We start from the raw sequence: 25304 nt of genomic DNA on the forward strand, positions 1-25304 counted from the left end.
TATGTCAAGGCCACTCAGATGAATGGTTTGCATCACCCAAACAATGTGGGCGCCGACTGTAATTTTGGCCAACATACTAGAAAAGTTCTCTAGTCGTCCTACTCATTTTCGTATAAAATTTTTACTATCAAGATAGATAAAAAAGACCTAACAGTGCACCGTGAATCTTAAAGTATTGGAATCCGTGACGCATCCAACATGGATACTTCAGCCATTCGAAAGAATCCTTGTGTAACATAGCTCTCAGGACTCAAACCAACTCTCCCATAATCACCCATGCAAAGAACTCTATGATCATATTTTATTGAGAAAAAAGTTGAAAATGGTACATAAGGGAATAAAAGCACAAACACAACTCACTTCCCTTCACTTTCTAAAACTATAATATCTATCTCATCTGTACATCCTCCTAAAACAACAAGACACAAAACATGGGATACAGAAGAGGACATACCGCGCTTGTGAACACTCATGACTTTGCTCTGGTTCAGCTCTAATGGCTTCTTCTCACTTTCCCCTCTGCTCCGCATTGCTTCACACGCCTCAATTCAACTGGGCATAAAGCCCCTCCAGCTTCTCACCAATGGCAGCGAGATACGAAAAATGAATAGTGAAATCCCACAGTTAATGTTTGTTTTCCTTATGCCTTTGGAATTGAGCGCGAAGACAGTCCATGTAGAACTCTAGCAAATCCCAGGAAACTAAGCTTCCCATCTGATTGTCTTATCCAGTCTTGGAGAACAACATGAACAGGGACTGACGGGCTTAGCCCAAGTTCCTGATAAAACAAAATATTCAACCGAATTCTTTCTTTGTACAGAGTACACAACTACATATTAAAGAAAAGAAAAACATCCTGGGTGCTTGGGCATAGTGATATAGTCAAGAGAGATAACTAAATACGCACAAGAACTCTACTTTTTGGCAAAATAAAGAAACCCAGTGTGCTTTCATGTGAATTCAAAAACACAAATAAAGCAGTTCATACAAATAAATATCATATAAGCTTATGCAATCTATTAGTATATTAATAGACATGTATGAACCAGACAGTGCTTTCTTTCTTTTTTTGAATGGTAGAACCAGACAATGCTTCAAAATCAGAGCATGTGCTTTTTTTGCATGCTCTTATTTTTCTTTGAAGAAATAGGTCTGAACACCATATAATTCCTACTCCATTAAATGCAATCCATTCCTGAAAGAGGGAAAATTATTGTTCCACGAATTTCTCAAACAATTTCAACTTTTGAAGTTTTTCTTGGGATATTGTTGTGAAAACCGTGCAGAAAAAAAAAACAAATAAAGGCAACAGAAAAGATTTAACATATAAAAATAAATTATATGAAATCTAGAAAAAATGTCGAGATAATAATAAAAATATTGTAAATTTCAGAAAAGACGTCGCTTTTTATATTTATCAGGAGAAGATATCATTTTTTATTTTTCAAATATCTGGTGATTTTCAAAATCTTCTCACATATTTGTCCAGATGTTCACCGATACCCATATGAAAGGAATTTATTATTTATAGTGGAAGAATAAAACATAAAACTGTAATCTTGGCAGGTATAAGAATCATACCGATGCAAGTTCCTCAATCATTATTGGTCTATTCCCATCCTTTTCAAAGAGTTCATATCCACGACGTGCATGTTGCTCCCAAGTATCCAATCCTTCCAGCTGATGCACACTTATGGCAGCAGAACAAAATTCTTCAAAATCTAATTTTTGGTATTGAAGAGAACTGACCTGCAACCATAGCATCATAAATGTAAATATATGGTTACATTTAGACATCACATAACTGGAAAAAGAAAGAAAGAAAGAAAGAAGAAAACAAAGGACCCTGCAGTCACTACCGTGTTAACATAATCAAGAACACGTGAGTCCTTCATGGCATCAGTTGAGTGTTTCATCAAGGCCTGTCAATTCCAGCATCATTTAGAATGATTAAGTAGTCAATGAAAAAGTAGAGAGAGCACCAAAAAATAGAGAACTAACCGTCTTAAAGTTCTGCATCGAGATGCAACCACTTTTGTTTGGACCCAATAATGTAAATTGCTCTCGCATATAAGAGAGCTGAGGTACTGTCAATGTCTTTGCAAGGGCCTATCACACATAAAAGAGATGCATCTAGTGTTTTATTGAGAAACGATTGAAAGCAGGCACAAATTTATGAGAAATTATAGGTGGTAGCAAGTGTATTTCAGTGGAAATACACGCACAAACAGTAAAGTGGGCCCACCTATTTGGATAATCTAGACCATTCATTTGTTGAACCCCTTCGAGACAGGCTGTGCCCCAAAATCTTCTCCATGGGATGATCCTAACCCTCTGATGTATTTGGTGTAAAAAGGACGGCTCAAAAAGTCCAAAAAATGGCAATATAAAAACCTCCACAAATAGAAGGGTTAGGATTTATGGCTGGGGCTAACCAACGAATGGCTTAGATAATTCAAATTAGGTAGGTCCCACTGTACTTTTTCTGCACGTGTATTTCCACAAAACTACATGCACGACCACCATATACATATGATTAAATAAACATGCAGATGCATAATTCTGCAGTGTGTGAGTGCAGGAAACCTCAGCACCAGAAATTAAAGACTACATCCAGTTAATCTAAATATGGTCAAAGTGGAGCCCATTTAGAAACTTTGGTGTGTCTTTTTTTTTGGAACTCATGGATATGGGAGTCCTTGTAGATTCTTTCACCTTCTTCATGAAAATTTTCTAAAGGATTCATTAGCCGACCCCAACTAGTTTGGGACAAAGGCTTAGTTGAGTTGAGTTGAGTTGCATGGAAATGGGAGTCATTCTTCTACTAAGAGTAATGGCCAAAACACAGAAAGTGTGGTTGAATAAATACCCGGTCATTCTTCTACAAAGGGACCAAGTCGGGGTGTAGATACCCCTAGTGCCCAGGAATTCTCTTTTGAAGGCGGAGATATTGAACTTTTGAAGGATCTACGCTATAACGAAAAGTTAGCTAGGAAGGAATCTCCCACCCCCTGTGAGATTTCACTTAGCCCGCTAAAGAAGCGTTGGGCTAAGTTAAGGAGAACATCTTCCAATTCCGCCGGCATTGACCTTTATCACTCTGAATCAACAAGTGACATGAAATTGAACCAAACCTCCTTGAGCTCCCTATGTTTAGCAAAGTATTAGAAAAGGAGAGACGCACTCGCCGACGCCTGTGGGAGGAGGGAAGAAGCTCCGTGATCAGGGACCTGGAGATTACTAGGTCTAAGGTGGATCTTGTACCAGACTTGGTAGGGCAAGAAGAAGTTCATCTTTCGGAGGAACCTCAAGGGCTTGGTAGGGTCCCCAAAGGTAAGGAAAAGCGGGTTGAGGATAACCCAGGAGAATCACTCAATGAAGTTTCTGTCTCAAATGAGTTTGTTGATTTCTTATCAATGGGAGATGCCTTTGGGATTAAATACAAGGAGAACTTGGAAGCAACCAAAGACATGTTCTTTGCAATGGCGAATAGAGATAATGAAGAAAAGGAGATTACAGAAAAAGAAGTGGGGAAAAAAACCAGGGAAGAATCATGAGTGGTAGTTCTTGTATGAGGAGGGATCAGATTTTGAGGGAGGATTAATGTCTATTCTGATTAAGTGAGATTTTAAACGAGGAAAATAGGGGAAGGGGTAAAATTTGTCGAGGGACCCCAAGCATGGAAGGTCACTAACAAAACTTGTAGATGGTAAATCCTGTTAAGGGTCACCCAAGATAGCTAATATGTCCAATAGGTTTGAAAATTATCTGTCCAGAATTCTATTCATTAGTCATGGCTTGAGAGATTTTGTCCTTCGTTTAGACTTTCTTGTCTGGATACCCTAATTTTGCTACCCTCTCCTGGAGGGTTGCGCGAGAAAGAGAGTACACGTAAGTTTGAAAAGACACAGCTGTAATGGTACTAGATTGTTACGGGAGTTGTCAAGACAATAAGGGGTGGAAAGAAAGAGAGTAAAGGCTGGGTTATTTCAATTTTTGTATTTTGAATTGGCTCGGGTGTGCCCTGGTCGTTGCTTGTTAGTATCCTGTAGAGCAGGTCGGGATTCCTGGTCCCGACTGCAATCCTAATATTAATAAAATTTGTCATACTTCAAAAAAAATAAAATAATACCCAGTTAGTTCTAATGACAGTTCATAAATCATATTAGTCTTTGTTGAGAAATGAGCAACATGGCCCACCATGTATAGCGTAAATTCACTCAGGGTATATTGAGTAAGTGCTAAAAAGTAGCAAAGATGTACAGATATATGTTTTAATAATACATGCAGATATACCATTATATATAATCATCTAAGTACTTCAAATATGATTTACTTTTTGGCAACAAAAATATGATCGAAGTGGATCTATTCAGAAACTTTGAAGATGGGAGCAATTCTTTTTTTTTTTGGGGCGGGGGGCAATTCTTTTTTTTAAGAGTTATGCCCAAAATATGTTGGTGTTCATAATAATGCAATTAGTGATAACGAAAATCATAAATTAAGAGGCGGGTTCCATCACTTCATACAAATTGGATTTAAGGCTAAGCAAGAGTTCAACTTCCAATGGCAGACTAGATAAAGCTTGTCATTAAGCATTTCAAAATTCGAACATAATCTTTTGATTGCAAATTATCCATTTTCTTCAACATTAAGCACTACCCAAGAGTTATATCAAGATGATCAGATGAATGATTTCTGATCAGTGGAAAAATGTGAGAACTTAGTGTCAGGAATATTTCCCTTAGTGTCAGGAACCATATGCGTGTACATGCACATCAATGCAGCTACCTGCATGGCTGTCTATTCTCCAAGAGACAGGATACCTTATTGCAAACACACTTACAGATGAAATTTTTTTATTGACCAATGAAATCCCGAGATCTTCTATGAGAAATATAGGCAAAATTATGTAATGAAAACGATTCATTTTCTAAAAAGTTTCCATGTCTGACACTCGTGTTGCATACGTGTGTCAGACACAGCTAGTAGGAGAAAGTATGAATACATAGATGCATCATTTGTAACTGTTTAATATGAAAAAAGGTATGCAAGAATGATTTCCTTGGGTCCCTACGACACCTCATGCCCAATAATGATAGGAACAATGTGTTTATGTCCACAGTATATAGGGGCAGACATGCATTTCTAGACCGTCGAGATGTTGAATTATCAAGATGTGTTGTAGAAGTATCCAACCAAAATATTTATGCTTTTATCCCCACCGAAATGCATACCGAAACCGAAACACATAATGAAACCAAAACCTTAAGTGTATTATTGGTATACTATATCGCCGTGTGTTGCATAATTATATTTATATAAATTGCTTGTGACATGTGAGGGCTTATTATATATGAATGTTTATATGAATTACATGTGAAATGTGGTATGTATTGAATTATTAGACATGTGTGACAATGCATGTCACTAGGTGTTCGATGTTGTTAAACCATTATGGATGGTTGTCTTGCTTATGTGATGGTTTCTGTGTGTACTTGTACTTGTTCAAGCATTTTCTGTTGTGGCCTTAAAATTATATCATGGGAAAACTATTAAAAAGACCCTAAATCAAATAGTATCTACAAGAAACCCCCCAAAATTTCCTTAATTACCAATAGCATCGGCCGGTGCCTTAAATTGCTTTTAATTATTTTCTCTACCCATTTTACCCTTAATTATATTACTTTTGATTGAAAGAGATATTAAGGTTGCAATGGACAAATCCCTAAAATCTCTCCCTCCATAGCATTAATTGTTTAGAAAAGCTCTCTCTCTCTCTCTCTCTCTCTCTCTCTCTCTCTCTCTCTCTCTCTCAATTGAATCCTATCTCACTCCCACCATATCTCATACAAAACTCTCTTTTATGGTAACTCTCTATCACACAAACATTTATGTAAATACAATTCTCTCTCTCTCTCTCTCTCTCTCTCTCTCACACACACACACACAAATATTTACGTAAATACAATTCTCTCTCTCAATTGAATCCATGTCCAACCGAGAGAGCTACTTCTATTGTTTGTTTGTTTTTGTTTTTTTTTAAATGATGAGATTTTATTGGGTGGGAGGGAGATGTGATCTAATCAATTGAGAGAGAGAGAGAGAGAGAGAGAGAGAGAGAGAATTACCAAAAAAGGAGTTTCATATGGTATAGTGGGAAGGAGATGGATTAAATTAAGAGGAAGAGAATATTCAAACTATTAATGCAGCCTTAATTAATGAAGGGAGAGATTTGAGGGAATGGTACATTATCTACCAGCAGAGGGTGGCACGGTACTACAACGCCCAAGTAAAAAAACGCTCGGTAAAACCCGGAGACCTGGTACTACGACGGGCGGAGGTATCCGACCCCCGCAATGCCGGGAAGCTCGCGCCCAAATGGGAAGGACCATACAGGGTCGTTCGAGCACTCCGCCCAGGGGCCTACCAGCTAGAACGCCTCGACGGGACTCCAGTCCCTCGCAGTTGGAGCATGGACAACCTCCAATATTTTGATAAAACGGAAAAAACCTGAAATAATCCCGTGATTCTAAAAATATAGCGAAATTTTCATTTTTATCGTAAAATATCGCGATAATATCCCAATATTATCCTGATATTTTTACAATATTTTTATTTTATATTTTTCTTAAATTTTATATATTTATATTTTTCTTACATAATTGTATTTTATCGTTTTTTCCTGATATAAACCCGAAAGAAATAAAAAAAAATTAGCATATCCCGAGATTTTCCCTTGCGGAGAAATTCCCAAGAACGATATTTGTGACTTAGCTATTTACAGCAATAAAATAACCTCCCCTTGTAGATACATTTTGATTGAAGGGATTTAGTAGTGTTCCCTACTATCATTTGCATGTGTTTCCATACGTTTTTTTGATTTTACAGGATTTCCACCAAAATTTCTAACCAAAAAAGAAATGTTATCCTTTCCATGACGACTGAAACTGAAACCGAAATTTAAAACCTTGGTATAATCAGAAGAGTCCAAGTTATATAACATTCTTATCGCCATATTTTGGATGTTAGAGAGCCGCTAGTCAACTAATTGTTACACCCAGCGCTTCACATCACAGAGGAGAGAACTTGAGAGTTCTTGCCGGCTTGGAATACCTTAGCATCTTAGTGTGGCACAATAATCTACTACCCCACATGAGTATAGAAGGTTAGTTTCCATGCGATGTCAACGGGTGAGTCCAACATATTTCGGCTAGACTGATGAAGCACACGTACAAAATTACAAATAGTAGCAAATGCTATATGGCGTATGCAACAAATAAATCAATCATATCATATAAAGCCTGGCCCCACACAGGCCTAGAAAGTTAATAACCTTAATTAAATCTGGACCGTAGATTCCCATTCCCCAGACCAAAAATCACAACAGTGTATTTTCATTTTTTTTAGTATAACCAATTTTTGGGGCATCAAATCTTGTCCGTTCGACATGATTTTGATCCTGGTAGATGGGTATTTCGAATACCTATCTAACAGACACAAGATTTAGCGATTCGGACGCGATTTGAGCAAGTTATGACCTTTTTTTATTAGGGTTAAGCATAGTTACGAGTTTTGTCTTATTAGACAGCTTTTGGGTTTTTATTTTTATTTAAAACTATAGTTTAGTTGTTAAATTTGATAAAGTACACCCTTAGGGAGTTTTAATAAAGATAGACTCTTGCTAATTGTGGATGACTTAGATTAGGAAACTAACTTTTAACATTGAATCTAATTGGGAAACCTACTTTAAGCATAAAACTCATTAGCTATTAAAAATCCAAAAAATGGGCTTTTGTAACCCCACTTGTGCACACCAAGAGAGAGAGAGAGAGAGAAGAAGAAAAAAATGAAAAGAGAAGAAAATGAGAAGAATTGGTGTTTTCGTCGTTTTGGGTTTTCGTCTTCGAATAAGTGCCCGAAAACTATGTTTTTCGTAATTTCTTGTTTAAATTCAAAGTTTTTGCTTTTGTTTATCTTAATTCAACCTAATTAGGGTTTCAAATAATGTTTTATTGATTTCTTTACTTTCTTTTAAATCAAGAAACTTATTTTAAATTTTATGCCTTAAAAATATATGTATTGTATTTACTTACGAAAAATCCCAATTTGAGTAATCTAGAGTATAGTAGAAATTATTTTTGGATGTCTAAACCTATACGTGTGATTTTCTAGAGGATTTGTCATTGTTTTCCTTAAAATCAGCGCTTAAAAGTGATTGTTTTTCCGAGATTTTATCGAATACTTCTCATATAAATTATGTAAGATGTTTTTCATGAAAGATATGATGCATAGGTGTGTTATATATGATTTTTATGGTAATTTTTCAACAAAATCAGCAAAAAAACAGCGTGTTTAATGACTGTTTTGTAAAGATTTTATCGTATATAAGTTATATAACTCATGTAAGTGTTTTATGTAATGTATGTGATATATAAATAATGTATCTAAGTCTTACAGTGCTGATTTCCAAGAAAATCAACAAGTATGGGTGTTTAAATGAGTTGTTTTGTATACACACATCTTCGATAAAATTATTATAGAATATACCTATATGGTTTTGCATGAAAGAGATAGTATATGTGTGTATTATGTAAGCCTTAAAGGGCTGATTTTCATTAAAATCAGCACCTAAAAAGAGTTAAATAATCATTTTATTTTAATTTTCAAAAGAAATCAGATTTATAAATAATGATACAATATGTTATAACAATTGGTTTACGAAGAAATCAACTGTTAGGTTTGAGTTGAAGCCTCTCGAGTTTTAATAATAAATTTGGTATAAATACGAACAAGTTTAGTACAAAAGAATTGAACACTTGAACTATTGGTAACACGCTTGATATGTAAACTATACAGGGTTGCTTCTCGATTGATACTTAGAGCCTTCCATCTCCTTCCACAGTCAAACACTAAGGCAAGTGATAGTGGATTCTCATAATAATGATTCCTTTAATGATTTGATATTATAGTTTTGTTCCCTATGTTCATGCATCATATTTTTGTCCCTTAGAATTTCAAAAAAAAAAAAAAAAAAGAGTTTTGAAAGGATTTGATTTGAAAAAAAGACGTATGATCTTATGCATATATTCATTGTCGCCGTATGGTAACATTATTGACCTATATATATGAATGGCATATATATAAAGACCTATGCTTCCACCCGCTTCGGCCAGGTGATGATGACTTGTGATATATACATATGATGATTTGGATTTGAGACCGTACACTTTGGTATACGATGTGACTTTTTTTCGGTGCCTATATATGTTTTTCCTCCAATACGAGGTTTTGATTCTTCTGTTATTTATCTCTACTATGATCCATTGATGTCCTCTTTGTTTGTTCTCATGTCTTTTGACTATCGTACTCATGCTCTTATTTCGATTTCCATATCTCTATTCAAGTTGTTGCCTATTCTGTTCATTGATATAAGGATCATTGTTATAATGCAATTTCATTACTGTGCCCTTTTATTATGTGAGCCCACTAAGGGATCTTGTTCAACTCGTTCTGACTCGGTTACTACAGTTCTTGTAGCTTGACACGATGACATTAACACAAAATAAGGGAGTTTAAAGGGATCGAGGAAAAAGTGTTTGGCCATGTGGCCTTGTCGGGCAAAGTGCCTTTACCTTGTGAGTTGTATTGGGTTTTTTTAGTCCGCTTGTTTCCCTTTTGGGGTAGCGATTCAGATTTTGGGATTTTAAAAAAAAAATCATGTCTAAAAAATTTGCCCTAAATCCGGGTTGTTAAATATCATGCACTCGATGATAACCATTTAGTGATCTGTATACAACTTAAGATATGACGTTGAGAGAATCCCCTTCAATCACTACCTTGTTCAAATCCACATTGTGGAGCATTTAATTCCCTGATGAATAGAACGGATTTCCGCCTAGTTAGCATCTGCCACCCCAATCGGACCTCAACGTCACATTATAGTGATGTTTTTTTTTTACATTATAGTGATGGTCACATTATAGTGATGTTATTTCGATTGAATTGGTCACATTATCCGTTTTTATTTACCAATGATACGCATTAATCCAGCTGTACATTTAACTTTTAAAGCAAGAATGCAAAGTCCAAATAAGTGATATAACAACAAATACTTTACATGTACCGACTTATTTAAAATGATGCAAGCATCAATTAATAATACAATTTGAGTTACCTAGAATTCTTCAATGCTGCATTCAGCCAACTACACTAAGGAGCAAGAAGGTCCACATGCATACATAATGCAAAAAAGGAATAAAATGAAATGAAACATAATGAGTTGTTTCAAAGGAAAAAAAGGCATACCCCCAAAGCTGCCTTCCGAAGAGACGATGAGCAGATATATGCTTTTACTTGTCTGTAGACTATAATATCCAAAGGAATCTTAATATCTTGGCAATCGTGTAACCAGGGATGACCTAAGCATGGAAATCAGGTTGCAGATGTTAGCATTTTTAGAATACAATATTGATGATCTATGATCATATGAACCAAGGTTTGAAATTTCAGCCAAAATTTCGGATTTCGGCGAGGGCCGACACCAAAAGTACATGTTACAGTATAAAAGATAAATAACACCTTTCTCCAACAGCTTAAGCTTTTGGAGAAGTTGGTAAGTTAACATGGTATCAGAGCGAAAGGTCTCGAGTTCAAACCTCCAGGATAGCAAAATCCACGTGAGATGGTCAGCCCAAAGTGGGACCACATGTGCCACGTGTTTGCCAAGTGGGCCACACGTGTGGGGGAGTGTTAAAGTATAACAGATAAATAACGCCTTTCTTCGGTGAAAGGAAATTTCCACCGAAATTTTAAGATTTCCACCAAAATTGCCGAAATTGCCGAAATTTCCACCGAAATCTTGTAAAATATGATTTCGGCCAAAACCAAAAAATTTCGGTTTCAGCACCGAAACCGACATTTAAAACCTTGATATGAAGGCATAAAATAACTTACTGAGAGCCTGAGAAGCAGTCAATCGTTTACGATAATCCTTATTCAACAACCTCTTTACAAAGTCTCTTGCATCATCTGACAAAGAAGGCCAAGGTGCTTCTTCGAAGATTGGATCTGACTTCAGGACAGCTCGAAAAATGCCTGACTCTGTCCGGGCCCAAAAAGGGCGGCTCCCACAAAGAAGAATATATGCAATCACACCAATGCTCCACATGTCTGCCTCAGTACAATAAGATCTATGGAGGACTTCTGGAGCAACATAATATGCACTCCCTACAATGTCGTTCAGCCTCTCATCTGTGCATCACATAATTAGATGCAAGCTTTTAATATTTAGTATTAAATGAATAATAAAATACAAATTGAGGAAGATGAGCTTCATACTAACCTGGCTTTACAAAATCTGACAAGCCAAAATCGATGGCCTTCAACGGAGATTTCTCATCCTTCGAAGTGAAAAGAAAGTTCTGAAGAAACAAGGAATCATATCAAGATAAGATAATCAGGGGAGACAGTAACAGTAAAAAGGACTCATAGTTCCGTAAGGAAATAATTGTGCAATAAACAGTGAGATTGATACCATATTGAGAAGTTACACAAGTGAGAAGGCAATAATCACAAAATCACCTATTCAGGAAGCAGTGCAACAAACATCAGCTCTGTTGTCAATTTACCACGAGTTTAAGTAGTCCACACTCCACAGTAAATAACCCAGCCGGAAATGTCATTCTAAATCCAAAATACTGTGGTATATTCTTTTCATTTCTCGTTAAAATAGCATGGAATTTTTTTTTGAATGGTAAAAAATAACATGAAATTTCATGTGCTAATAGTACAGAGTAGAAGAGAAGCCCAGTGTAAAGGTCAAAAGTAGATGATAGAAAAGGAAAAGCTAAAACAAACTTAGTACAAAGTTTATAATTAGAAAGAAAGCTTGACCTAATGTCATAGCAAGATTTTTAAAACAAATTACTGCAGTTACAATGGGATAACCCTCGAAAATTCAAATATCCTTTTATAAAGCAAATGCTGAACATAGAGAGTTACATAGAGATTTTAACCTTGATTAAAAAAGAGATGATATTTTCAAATAACAATGCATTCATCATTCTACTCTAGTCAACAGTCTGCAATATGCATCAAGAAAGAGAGACCGATAGGATACAATGAATATACTACTGGAAGAGTATTTATTTAGTGTTTTAGATTTATGGGAGGGGGTTAACAACAAATATTAGTTACAGCCGAGTTAAAAGAAGAGTTAATAATAAAATAAAAGTTAATGATAAAAGAGAGGGTAAACATAATATTTGATAATAAATAGTACTTCACTTAGAAACAATAGTACAGCGTCTCGGCGCGCCCACATTAAGCCTGATAGTTCTACCAGTACGTTTACAATGTTGAAAGAAGTGTCGATCGTGTCGACATGCGTCTGATGAAAATTCAAAGCGTCAGCTAAATCATAGGGTTCTTCCCACTCACTTTATATATTTTGATTGGGTACCAGAAAAGGACAGAGCCAATAGAACCTCTTAAACCAGTAATTATCATATCTCTCTAAAAATGGCAACCTCTAAAGATGGCAGTCGATCCTCATCATAACTCTCTAAAGATTGCAACATAGTCCCCCTCATATACATGTCATTGATTGTAGTATATTGGTTGTAATTATCCCATAGTCATTTTTGGAAGGTTATCCTACTAAACAGGAAACCTATATACTATGTACATTTTATATAATGAAGAGCTCACATTCTCTAGTCTAACAATGGAGAAAGTGGCATTCATTTCATATTGATCCTAAACGTCTTTATCTCCTTCTCCTTCACTTCATATTTTCTCTTTTCTTTATGTCAATAGAAATTACCGGTATTAGATCAGCCAAGATCTAGAAGAAGGATAAGATCTAGATCAAGAAGAGGTATGTTCGAAGAGATATGTTCCCAATCTGAAACCATCCCCTAGTATCTTTCAAAATCCCAGCTCTACTATATATTACCCTAATCTTATCCTATTCATAGTAACTTCTTAACCTAATCTTTTTGTTTAGTTTTTCGTAACCTTAATCATCTCCTATTTCTTGTTTGAAGCCCCTATTTTCTACGACTAACATTCTTTCTCCTCTTTCTTCATGAAAACCAAGGGTTAATCTCATAGTTTTAAAACTCCCCCAATTCAAAGTCGACTCCCCGAATCGACTCCCTTTTACCTTGGCCGCATTCCGCGTTTTGCCCCACAGAGTCAATAAAAACTCCTTTGACTCTCCCGAATTATGATCGCATCAACCGAGTACTCAGCCGCATCAACCATGTTCTTGGCCGTGTCGCAACCGAGTCGACAAGGATTTTTCTTCGGCCGAGTTCCGCGTCGCATCCGCATTTTTAAACACTCGTTAATCTAATGGGATGGTATGCCCTAGTGTGTTTCAATTGATAATCCTGTTATTGCTTGAGATGTGAATCGCTCTCTATATAGATTTCTATTCGTAAGTGTGGACTGATGTGTCCAAGAGAGGGTTGATGTGTCTGTAAGTGAAGGAATCATCTCTTCATATGGACTACTATTCCTTCATATGGATTTATGTGCATTAGTAGGGACTGTTATCCCTTCAAAAGAAGATGGCTTCTCTTTGTGTGCACTACTGTGTCTCCTTGAAGACTCGTGCTTTGTTTCATGGGCTCCTATACCTTTGGCGATTTGGTGTCAATTTTTTTCATGGGCTCCTTGTAGGACTGAGCTGCCTCTCTTGAGGTGATGTTATCTTTCTACCCTAGTTTGTGGCTTCATGTAGAGTAGCTAGTATGCTTCCCTATTCACTAATCACTATTTGTGCATGCTCAACCGAAGACTGGGTTGGTTGTGTTGTCCCGTGTGGATTGTGGAGTTGAGTTATGTGGGCTATCTTGGACTGTCGTCGTGCAGCCATTTGTGTGGACTATTATGCCTTTTCATGACTTCCTGTGTAAACTGATGATGCGTGATGATTAGGTGGACAGAAGTACTGGTTTATGGGAATTCCTTTGCAAGATTAGTAAAGTTTTGGCAGAGGAAGTGATTGTGTTAGGCACGGTTTTAAATTTCTATTTCAGTTTTCGTACGAAATTTCAGCCGAAATCTCGGAAACATTTCGGTACAAAATCACGGCCGAAATCCAGATGAGAGTCTTCACCACAAATGAAGGAGCTAATAGAGCCTCAAAAGATTAGATCAATCATCATCATATCTCTCTACAGATGGCAACCTCTAAAGATGGAAATCGATCCTAATCATATCTCTCTAAAGATAGAAAGATAGTTAGCCCTCCTCATATACATGTTGATTAATTGTATCTATGGTAAATTGATTGTAAATATCCCTTAGACATTTTTGGAAGGTTATCCTACTAAAAAGGAAACCCATATATTATGTAAACTCTAATTTAACATTAAAAAAATGTAGACTCCTATGATTCGTGGACACGGCAGTTTTTGGCAATTGACCCGTGTCGACACGTGTTGACACGGACACGTGTCGACACACCCATATTCTGTGAAGCAAATTTCCTATTTCGATAAGCAACGCATCCAATAAAATAAAGACAGTGTTATGATGGGTTTTTTTAATCTTGCAAGAGTGTATTTATTACCTGCACATTATCAGACACAGACAGTGACCTGAGATGAATGCAGAAAGGTTGAGGTGGCTGCCTTACAGTGTAAGCTTTTACTTTTAGCCTCTTATTCTTATCTTTCATTTATTATTACTTGGAACTTTGGAAGCTACTCCATTGTTTGTCCATTGTTTGTCTGACCATCTCTTATTTTTTTCAGCTCTAGGTCATCTGTCAAGTTGTCAACATCAAATCCTGTAAAAGTAATTTATATATATCTTTTTTGAAATGGAGTAATTTTTATATTTCAAGCACATAAAATAGGGGAAACTTGAAATTACAACGCACTTTTCAACCGTACCTTTAGGAAATTTGAACAAAGGTAAGTGAGTGCCTACTTTAAATACACGTGTTCTGTCTACTGATTTTGGCACTACCCTATTGTACTAATTGCACAAAACCTGCTTGTCTTTTCCTTTTTAATTGACACTACAACTGATTTGCTTGCTTTAATTGCACAAAATCTGCCTGTTTTAAATGTTTAAATTCACAATTTTTATATTGCCATCGATTTTTACTGTGTAAATATGTATCCGTGTCCCCATTTCTAGCCGCGTCCCCGTGTCTACCGTGTCCACACGCGACACCCGTGTCCATGTCCATGTCCACAGATCATAGGTATACTCTAATTTAATGAAGAGGTCACGTTCTCTACTCTAGCACTGGAGAAAGAGAATTACATTTTATATTGAGCCTAAACGTCCTTATCTTCTTCTCCTTCACTTCTTATTTTTCTGTTTTCTTTGTTTCAAAAGCAATTAGAAAAGCCATAAGTTTTATTAGCAGGAATGAACTTGTTGATAATTTCTCAAGAACAGAATATATCACCATGGCAAGGAAATGGTACTAAAAGCTCACACAATGAAGACTTGTGTAACTTAGATAGTGTAAAAAATTGCAATCCTGGAAAGCATGGTATGCTCAGAACCTATATTTAAAGATATATTACTAAATCAATATCATTCAACAAAGCATAAGATAAAGGAGTACATATGGATAAACTGAAATGCATCAAAACTATGTGACTATTATATTATAAGAGCGTTGAAATTGGTAACACATACACCGCCCCCCCCCCCCCCCCCCCCCCCCCCCCGCCTCAAAGTTTTTATAGGAGCACTAATTTTAGTTGGCCAGTAGGTTTTTTATGTAAATTGACTAAACTACAGTTGTCTACTCAACCCCTCCTCCCCTTCCTCTGTGCCTCCGCCCTCTACCACCACCTCACCTTAGGACGCCAATCACCCCCCAGCTCATATTATGATGTACAAGTGAAGAAATCTGCCGCGCTTCCATGGTCGAACCACTAGGCTATGGTCACACTCCAATTGACACTGGCTTGGCTGATAGCACTCCGTTAGGGCAGATCCAGTCATTGATATCCTCTGGAAATGTAAGATTTGGTACCATTTCGAACAAATTGTCTCACCTTAAAGCTTGAAACCATGTCAACCAAATATAGATTAGGGTTCATCAGGTAAAATTTCATATGAATGAGCAGATCTCAAACTTGAAAAAGCCCAAGCATAAACAGGTCACCACATTATCCGCATTGATGACTCGCCAGCATCCTGCTGTTCACAATCACCTTTCCCTTGAATTTCATATATGAAAACGAGCCCACGAACATCATTTAAAAGATTTGTTAGAAAGAATTATCAAATGGTAGATCTCCACTAGAAGATGGTTTCCGGTGAAAAAATACCAGAATCATTGATTACTTCCTGCTCTTACCCAATTTTCAGCCGCAAATTTCAACTTTACCCTTAACTCAATACCCAGGCCATAAATTAGTTTTCTCTGTTTTCTCCTCAGGTGCTTTATCTACAACAGCCTCCCCTATTTTCAAGCTTGGTTTCTTGGGATCTAACATCAAAATTGCAATTCAGAGAAAATAGGTTTCAGGTCTAGAATTATCCTCAATGTCCGCAGATTTTTTGGTAGAGTCATGGTCTCTACCACACCTAGGCCAAACTTGAATCCCCTAAAACCGCTGTGCTACAATCCCGACCCCTTTCTACCAGTGTACAAAGTTGGAGGCCCTTCAAACACAGATCTCTCCGTTAGTAGTTCAACTGCCATGGACTGTAACAGTGCCTCAATCATCGCCACATCGAAACCCCTAAAACCACAACTACAAGTTCAGCACTCTCCCATCAGCCACCCTAAAAAGGAAACAAAGCAATCCATTGAAATTACGTCTGTACTCGAGGCTGGCAATGACTGCAGAGCGTCATGCAACCGTCTCAAACAGAAACCCTGATTGAAAAACCCCAAAGCCTACCTGATGGCCCTTCATTGAGCAAACAACACACTGGAATTCAATATTTCATCTGAGTGAGAGACGAATCATGGAGGAAACAAAGGGCAGTGGCCATGCTGATTTGAAGCGTTAAGGATTGAAGGTTGCCCATGTGTGTCTTCGACAAATGTCTAACACAGGTGTCGAACACAGCACTTTTTTAAGAAATGAAGTGTCCCCCTAACATAGATTCAAAATCTACTCAGCACAGATGTTCAATTTAGAGATTTTGAAGTTTAAGAATCAACTACCTCTGGCTTGAGATCTCGGTGAACAACGCCTTGGAGATGACAGAAGGCAACAACATTTAAAATCTGGACCATGACAACCTTAGCATCTTCCTCTGAGTATTTCCCACCCCTAGAAAAACAATAAGCAAAAATGAAACCTAGTTAGACGGTGGCATATCAATAAGAAGACTCTGAATTCAAACTTCGAAGGTTGAACGCTAAGCTAAAGAACATATGCATTTAAAGCACAAAGTACCTTGAAAGTATCCTGTCTAAAAGTTCACCTCCTTTGCATAACCTGAAGAGTATAGAAAAGAGCTTGTGAGCTCCAAAGTTCACGTGTCCAGAGAAGTTTCCACAATTTCAAGATGTAAATTGAATGATAAACCATGTAGCATTGTCCCTCCAGAACGTTTTTGATAAAATAAATTTCAGTTTTGGACTTTGAATGAAAGAAGTCTCTAAATCACTATGATCGAACCATATAATTAAATTTTTATCAAGCACATTACTCTTCCTGTGGCTACTTTTAGAATCTACTTCATTTTTGGACTCAAACAAGGGAATCATACAATAACATTTTTGGCCTTCCGTTTCTAGGTTTGGAATTTTTTCCATATGAGAACAAAAAGGAGATACTCATACGGACTTAAACTTCCATTAAACAGCAATTTAGAAGGTTGCCTTCATCATAACCCGATAGGCTTGGTATCTGCTCCCTCATAATATTGATGAGAGATAAATTATGTTCATTATGTTCTCTGTATTATGCTCCCCAAAAATAATAGGCAGGAAAGCTTTCAAGCACTAAAATTCTTACCATTTGTTCTAAAAAAACTATAAAAGAAAGATAGAGAACTGCAAAATATTTGTAACAGTTTAGGGAAAGAAAGTTGATTACATACATCTGAGATATGAATTTTACATGCCATAAAAGGTGACAAATTAGAAACGAAGATGAAGAGCTGACTTTCCAAACTGCGTGAAACATTATCAAAATTAAAAAGTTTTAGGGACCGTTTGGATACGCGGATTTTTGAATCCAGGTTTTTAGTTTGAAAACAGTGTAAAAGATGGTTAATGGTCAAGCTGCTGCATGCTGTCTTGGCAGCGTTTCTTGGATTTTAAGTAAGAAAACAAGGTTTTAGAAACCTCTCCCCCATCATGAGATTTCTAAAACCTGGTTTTCTTACTTAAAATCCAAGAAACGCTGCCAGGACAGCATACAGCAGCCAGATCATGAACCCTCTTTTACACTGTTTTCAAACTAAAAACCTGGATTCTAACATCTGCGTATCCAAATGGCCCTTAGAGAAATTGTCAAAATATCAAAGTTTTACTTAAACGTCTAAAAGTATAAGACCAGAAAGAATGATGGGACACCCAAACACAACAAACAACTATTCTTAAAATGACACTGAGAGGGGCACAAAGAATTAGCCGCATGCGAGATACACCACTCTGCATTTTTCTATTCATAAATTGACATAAAAAAATTGTTTGCTCATTAGTGGTTAAAATCACGGGGAACACTCTTTTATTTTTATCTTTTTGAATCGCACGGGAAACACTCTTTTGCATCACATCTAATTTAAAGGAAAGTATTGGAAAGGTATAGATCAATATCTAAACTGCAAGTAAATAATCACTGCATGATTGTATACATATTACGACCAGAAGTAACATTATTTCTTTTGCTATTTCTGGGACCCAAGATGAGAAGCGAAATCATCGGAAATGTTGCCAAAAGGATTCAAAACAACAATCCAACAATGAAAAGACCCAACAAGATAAATTTTAAGGAGAAGTAAGAAACACTAATTTATATCGGTGTCCAAATGTAAACATGTGGCAACAATTATGTATTTTTGGCACTTTCTAGTACCAGAAAGGAAAAAATAACAATAAAAATCATAAAAAATAGCATGAGAAATTTTCACCATTCCAAATGTCCCACACAAGAAGCCCTTAAAAGCAGTAAGTAAATGTGTACTTACTCCATCACTATATACACATTGTCCTCATCTTCATGGGCATCATAAAACTGTACTAAATTCTTATGCCCTGTCAGAGCACTCAATATTTTCACTTCTCTTCTTACATCCTCAATAGCAATGGCTGTCGTCATCTGCCAAAATACTACCTTCTATGAGATTAAACTGTGGATATGATGGTTTTACACCAAATAGTTTATTTACCTACAGATCTTCTTTTACAAATTAAGGATTGAATGGAGATCAGAAAAATATAAATAAAACCTAAACTTTTCTGCCATAACCATGAAATATAAAGCATCATAACAAAGTCAGTAAAGTAGGACTTAAGATCACAGATAAAAAAGTAGATAATATATGCATGGGTGTTTGATAACTAACTGAATTCATAGATGAGATTCTTTGAAGTAATAACATCTAGCAGTGTTCTGTACGGTTCTCTTGCCGGAATGGGTCAAACTTACCACGATATAAATAGCTCCCTATGTATGGAAATTAAATATAAAAAAACATTAAAGAAATAGCACATGACTAATATGCTAAAAAGTAAAACTTGTTTGACAGACATCATACTTTAGCTCAAACAAATATAATTCAAGAATGTAAAACAATGCATAATAAGGAGCAAAAGAAAGATGATGGCTCTTAAATGCATTGAAATAAAGGTATTGCAAATGAGCAGAGCACCAACGAAATGAACATGACAACATTCTATGAAAGAATATTTAGGTGGACAGGGCAGTTATTTAATAAAGCTCCAATAATAAAAGGATAGGACAAAAGAAGATGCTGACTTTTAAATGAACCTACAATAAACAAGAAATATACTGCAAGAAAAAATTGGAAGAATGAATCTTTCAGAAGAAAAAAGGAATGAAAAAAAAAACAAATGACAAAAAAGAAATCAAGCAACCATTTAGCAAATAGTGACTGTTTGGATGCATGGAAAATTTTATTGGAATATTTTTCAAAGGAAAATAAATTTTCCAGTGTTTGGTAAACTCATTTTCCATGCAAATTTTAACCCATTTTCCATGCAAATTTTTTCTAAAATCCATAAATTTTCCCTGTTTGCAAAGAAAAGTACAAACCCACCGGACCAGACCCTTGATTTTTTCCATTGTGTAATTTTTTCCCCTAGATCCATAAACCGGGCCTTGTTTGGATTGCAAAAAAGACATTTCCGACAGGAAATATTTTTCTTTCCACAATTTAGAGGTGAATAATATGATTATGGTTAATTTAGAGGGATATTATCATAAATTGAAGGTCCCTCTAAATAAAAATTAAATAGTGTTGGTTCACTATTTTAGAAATATTTTTCCTTTCCAAGCTTTTCCATAAAATTCCTACAATCCAAACAAAGACCCTAAGAAAAAAGTGAGACTGTATAAGAAAAACAAGCAAAAAATCTAACCTTTGATTTGGGAATAACCTTGACAGCCACCTCTTGTCCCTTCAATTCCCCCTTCTTAGGCTTAGCAGAACTAGTATACCCAAAATGCCCACGTCCAATCTCCTCTCCAAGTTCATACTTAACAAAGAACTGCTTTGAGAATCCAAAATTCTTATCAAGTCTCAATTCAGTTTCAGACCCTTCAGGAATAGTAGCTCCATTAGGCTTCACAGAACCATGGCGACGCGCAATCAACGCCTTGATGTGTTTGGCAGGTGATGGAGGGGGAAAAGGTCGTTTAAATATGCGTAAAGGGGTCGAATTTCTCGAATTTGCAGGCGAGTTTTTGAAGGCGCTTGGCAAAGGGCTAGGGCTATAAAAAGGGAAGTTTGAAGGATTGCTAGTTTCTGAATTTGATGAGGGTTCTATGGTGTTGGGAACTACAGGGTTTTCTACTTGTTTTTTAGGGTATTGAGGGTTTGGGATTTGGTTTTGGATGTGTTTTCCATTACAGAGTCCCATTGAAACAAAATTTGAAAGAGAAAAAGAAAGAAAGAAAGAAACTAACAAGAAATAACCCAAAAATTAAGAACCAGATAAGAGAGAAAAAAACAGATAAAACAAGCAAAAACAGAAAACCTAACAAGTGGGAGAAACTAAAATCCAAACAATAAATTCCCAATTACTCAAATTAAATGAGACCCAATACAGAAAACCCAGCAAGGAAAAGAACCCAGAAACAGTTTTCAATTTTACTGATAAAATCCCGGAAAAATTTTCAATTACTAGTTTATAACTAACCCAGAAATATAAGTTCAGCAGGAAAAAAAAAACCCAGTAACTAAAACCTCAAGAAAATCCACTGTTCTTCATAACAACAAAACTTTGAAACCAGAAAACCCATAAAAATAATAAATTTTCTCACCAGAAGAACACCTCTAAAGAAATTTGGAGAGGGTTAGATTGATGAATGAAAACCCAAACAAGGAACCAATGAAATTTCCAAGAAAAAGAAAGGAGAGAGAATCTAAAAAGTGAAAGATGCCTAACGGAGACTGCAAGAAAGAAAGAAAGAAGGTGCCCGTTTTTGCTTTTCAGCTTTTTTAGGTGGTCTAGAGGGGGATTAAGCTTTATTAGAGCTTTCTCCAATAATGGGTTTTTGGGATGCAGGCTTAGCTGAGTTAGCTCCTTACAGCCTGTACTTTTGGTCCCAAAAAACTATGTATATCTGTTTTTTTAGTATATAATACACTATTAATTGCTTTTGGACTTAGTATTTTGCACCACTTTCCAATGTATTTTTACATGTTAATATGTTGACTTGCTTTAATGTCTCTAATCCCCTTTCTCATTTGGTTAGGGTTTCTTTTTGTATCCTTAATTGTAGGGTATGGTACCCTTCATCTCCTACAATGGTTGGATATTTCATAGAAAAGAAATGCATGTAAGATTGGGTACCTTCTAATAATCACACAATTGAGAGAGAGCATGGAATGATATGCAATATATGTACCACTAATGTAAGGTTGGGTACCAGGCTCGTTAAGCTTAACGAGCCTGGCCAGCCAGCTCGGCTCGGCTAGTTAAGAATTCGAGCCGAGCTCGAGCGAGCTTCCTAGCCCGAGCCAAAATTGACACCCTTATCCCAAGATGGATTATAATTTACAAAAGTTCCTACATCAATAGGAAATGCTCTTTATGTTTGTCTTTTTCTTGACCGTGAAGTCATTTCGAGAGAATACAAACAAAAGGGGGTGAGAATGCTAGGATAATGGGGGGAAATGCCAATAACATTGTTGCAATACCAAATTGTATAATTAATGTTTTGGATCATGCATGCAAGAGTCTTGTTACAATGCAACATGAACATGGGTTCAGTTGGTACACCCTTTTTTTGGTAGGTAAGCCGGGATTGAAGTTCTGACCTCAAGGTTGCAGAACAAAGCCTTAACCAATGAGTTAAGGCTCAACCTCTACTCTACTGGTATACTTGTTGGTATAGTCATTTTGGTGTTAGGGGTAAATACGTGAATTCTTATAGAATCAGGACTCTTGTTTAACTTGTGCCATGATGTGAATGCTTGGGAAACAAGTACGTATAAGTACATACGTACACAATTCCTGTTTACAAGAGAATCGGTTCATTCTTTAGAAAGAAGAGATTTGTTAAAGGCCAAGAAACAAGCCTCCAAACCATACCACATTTTGGTTAATGCTTCATAATACAAAGCATGAATGTGAAATTACACCAATCATATGACACGAATAGAAGTTTTTTTAATAAGATTTTGACTGGTGTACAAACAAAGACAAGGGAATCGAATCCTGGGTGTCTTTGGGAACAACTTAAAGAAGGAAAAAAGTAGTTAGTGTTTGTTTCGTATCATGGGCTCTGGGGCCAAGAGGGGCTCAATACAAATAAGATCATATGCTTGAGACAAAGTTGCACAATTCTAAAACCCTATGTTTTTTTTTGGGCATAAGAAATCCATGGAAGAAAAAGAAAAACCTAAGACTTGTGTCTTTAAACAAGATCTCAATGGGGTCTCTTTTTGGCAAACCAAAGAACCCACAATTGGGAAAAGCAAACTAAGTGCTAAAATGATGCCACTTTATGGAAGATTGTGACTAGGGTAAAGACAAGGCATCCTTTGATCCCCTCCAATATCTTTTCCAATGTAGAAAAGCTGATAAAGAAAGAGTTGGTGCACAAAAGGCATCAAGCACTTTGTAAATATGTTCAGAAAATAGGGAAATCTAATATGAGAAGCATTTGGTCAAATAAAAAAAGTGAATGTGAACATGGAGTAACATGGGATACAGTTGTGCATTTCCTTGCCATTGCAAAGAGAGATCCTTGACTTTGAAAAAACAAGAAGCAACCTTGTAATATTAGGTCCATGCATTGCCATCCATAAATAGAGGCTTCAGCTTGCCATCTCTCTCTCTCTCTGCCAAATTGAGACCATCCATCTAATGGGCTATAATATAGAGTAGTCAAAACCCAAAAAGGAACATAGTTGAACCATCTTATCATCCAATTTGAGAATTTATTGCTTAGTATGAACTTAGAGAAGCTGGAAATATTTTTTAAGACTATCATCATTGTACAACGAACGGGTTCATGTACATTCTTGGTCATCACAAGTTTAGCATATTACCTTTGATCCCATTCTCATCCAGATGATTCTAGACCTTTGATCTAACCATGCTGAAGAAGATGTCATATAGACATGGCCATCAGATCAAGCCGAGATTGTCTTGCTATAGTTGATCTCTCATGAAGCCATAGCTAATTCATAAGGTGGGCAACACCCAGTTCATTAGTGTGGCCCACAGTAGACAAGCCATACACACAAAACGTTTCATGAGCTGAATGATCTTTACCGTCCATTCAATCCCCTTTTTTCGGACCAGTGTCTTGTTCTAATTTAGTTGTACGCACTTCTTGGGCGGTCAGGATCATCTAATCAAGTTAATATTTGTGGCCAATCCATATTGGGCCCTATCTTTCTTCAGATATTATATGATGTGTGGCTGTATTAACTCATATTTTTGAAAAACACATGGTAAGGCCCACATCATAGGATGATCCAAACCGTCTATTTGTAGGTCCACAAGGTAAATACGTAGTGACCCAAAAATCATTTCCATAGTATAACCCTAACCCTCCGATCTAAAGAAGTTTCCATAATGTGCAGTCCCTTTATAGATCGGAGGGTTAGGATGATCCTATGGAAATGGTTTTTGGAGCAGAACCTATTTACATTGTGGCCCAACAAATGGACTGTTTGGATCATCCTATGATGTGGGCCGTGCTGTACTTTTTTGACAAATACATATTTATAAGGCCCCACATCATATAAAATCTCCATCTTTTAGTAGGGCTGGCCCAGGAACAAGACATTGTCGTCCATGCTTTTTCTTGGGGCCCATTATCATTTCCCGAGTCGTTAGGTAACCCCACTAAAGCCAATTTTTAAGTTCGTTTTTTTGTAGGTAAGTGTTGTGGGGCCCACTCATTGGATGTCACCATTGGCTAAATCGCTTTTAATTCTTCCAAACGGTGGCCGTTTGTGGTATTTACATTGCTCAGGACGTAAGCAATCGTCAGACGCCACGTGTCTTAGATTGATTGGTTATTTTTTCTGACGTTCATCGAATGATCATCTTCTTGGACTTTGTGATTAAATATACTCTTTGGAATGCTGAATCCTTAAATTACAATTTTACGTACTTTAATGAGAAAGTACAGAATGCTGACTGATGTCCTGAGAAATCAAGAATTATGGGCACATTTTAAAACAAGAACGAAACACGGGCTAATCTTCAAAATTGGGTGGTCAAAAGACCCTGATACCCCTTTGACATCGACAGAGTTCTCCTTTTTCATTACTGCCTATTAAATTGGCACGCTTCACGAGGATTCTTTTGGTTCATTTGAATGGGTATTTGAACCGAAAGAACCTTGGTTCGTTTCTATCTTAGCCGTCGAAAATAAATAGAGATGGATGGATGCTTGATACGTGTTGTAAAACTTAAAACTTTTTGGAACGCTAACGTTATTGAATACTTTAGTGAGCAGCGTTATCTTGTCTCACTTCTCTTCTGGCTTAGAACGGCAACGTTATTGAATATATCTCTTTTGGCTTAGAATCTTTTCCTTTCTTTGTTGGTCTCCATTATTTACACCGGCATACCCCATTATTTACGCCGGCGTACCCATTATTTATCTTTTGGGTTGGAATCTTTTCCCTTCTCTTTTGGTCCTCAT

The 25304-nt window shown here is 36.6% G+C and overlaps 1 protein-coding gene across 1 annotated transcript; it reads right to left on the reverse strand.

The window, feature by feature from the left end:
• Positions 1–277: 277 nt before the first annotated feature.
• LOC143853054 (CDPK-related kinase 7-like) lies at positions 278–21674 on the reverse strand. The gene is made up of 11 exons (XM_077362767.1): positions 20552–21674; positions 19138–19268; positions 17397–17438; positions 17162–17270; positions 11345–11423; positions 10957–11253; positions 10309–10421; positions 2002–2109; positions 1860–1922; positions 1582–1749; positions 278–778 (listed from the first exon to the last, which is right to left on the reverse strand). Exons 1-11 carry the CDS (start codon positions 21050–21052, stop codon positions 641–643), a joined length of 1749 nt encoding a protein of 582 aa, XP_077218882.1. The 5' UTR covers positions 21053–21674; the 3' UTR covers positions 278–640.
• Between the last annotated feature and the right edge of the window lie 3630 nt (positions 21675–25304).

The sequence above is a fragment of the Tasmannia lanceolata genome, unplaced genomic scaffold, assembly GCF_043159265.1.
Source record: "Tasmannia lanceolata isolate RefF3 unplaced genomic scaffold, GAP_Taslan_0.1 ptg000019l, whole genome shotgun sequence".
NCBI classification, from domain to species: domain Eukaryota; kingdom Viridiplantae; phylum Streptophyta; class Magnoliopsida; order Canellales; family Winteraceae; genus Tasmannia; species Tasmannia lanceolata.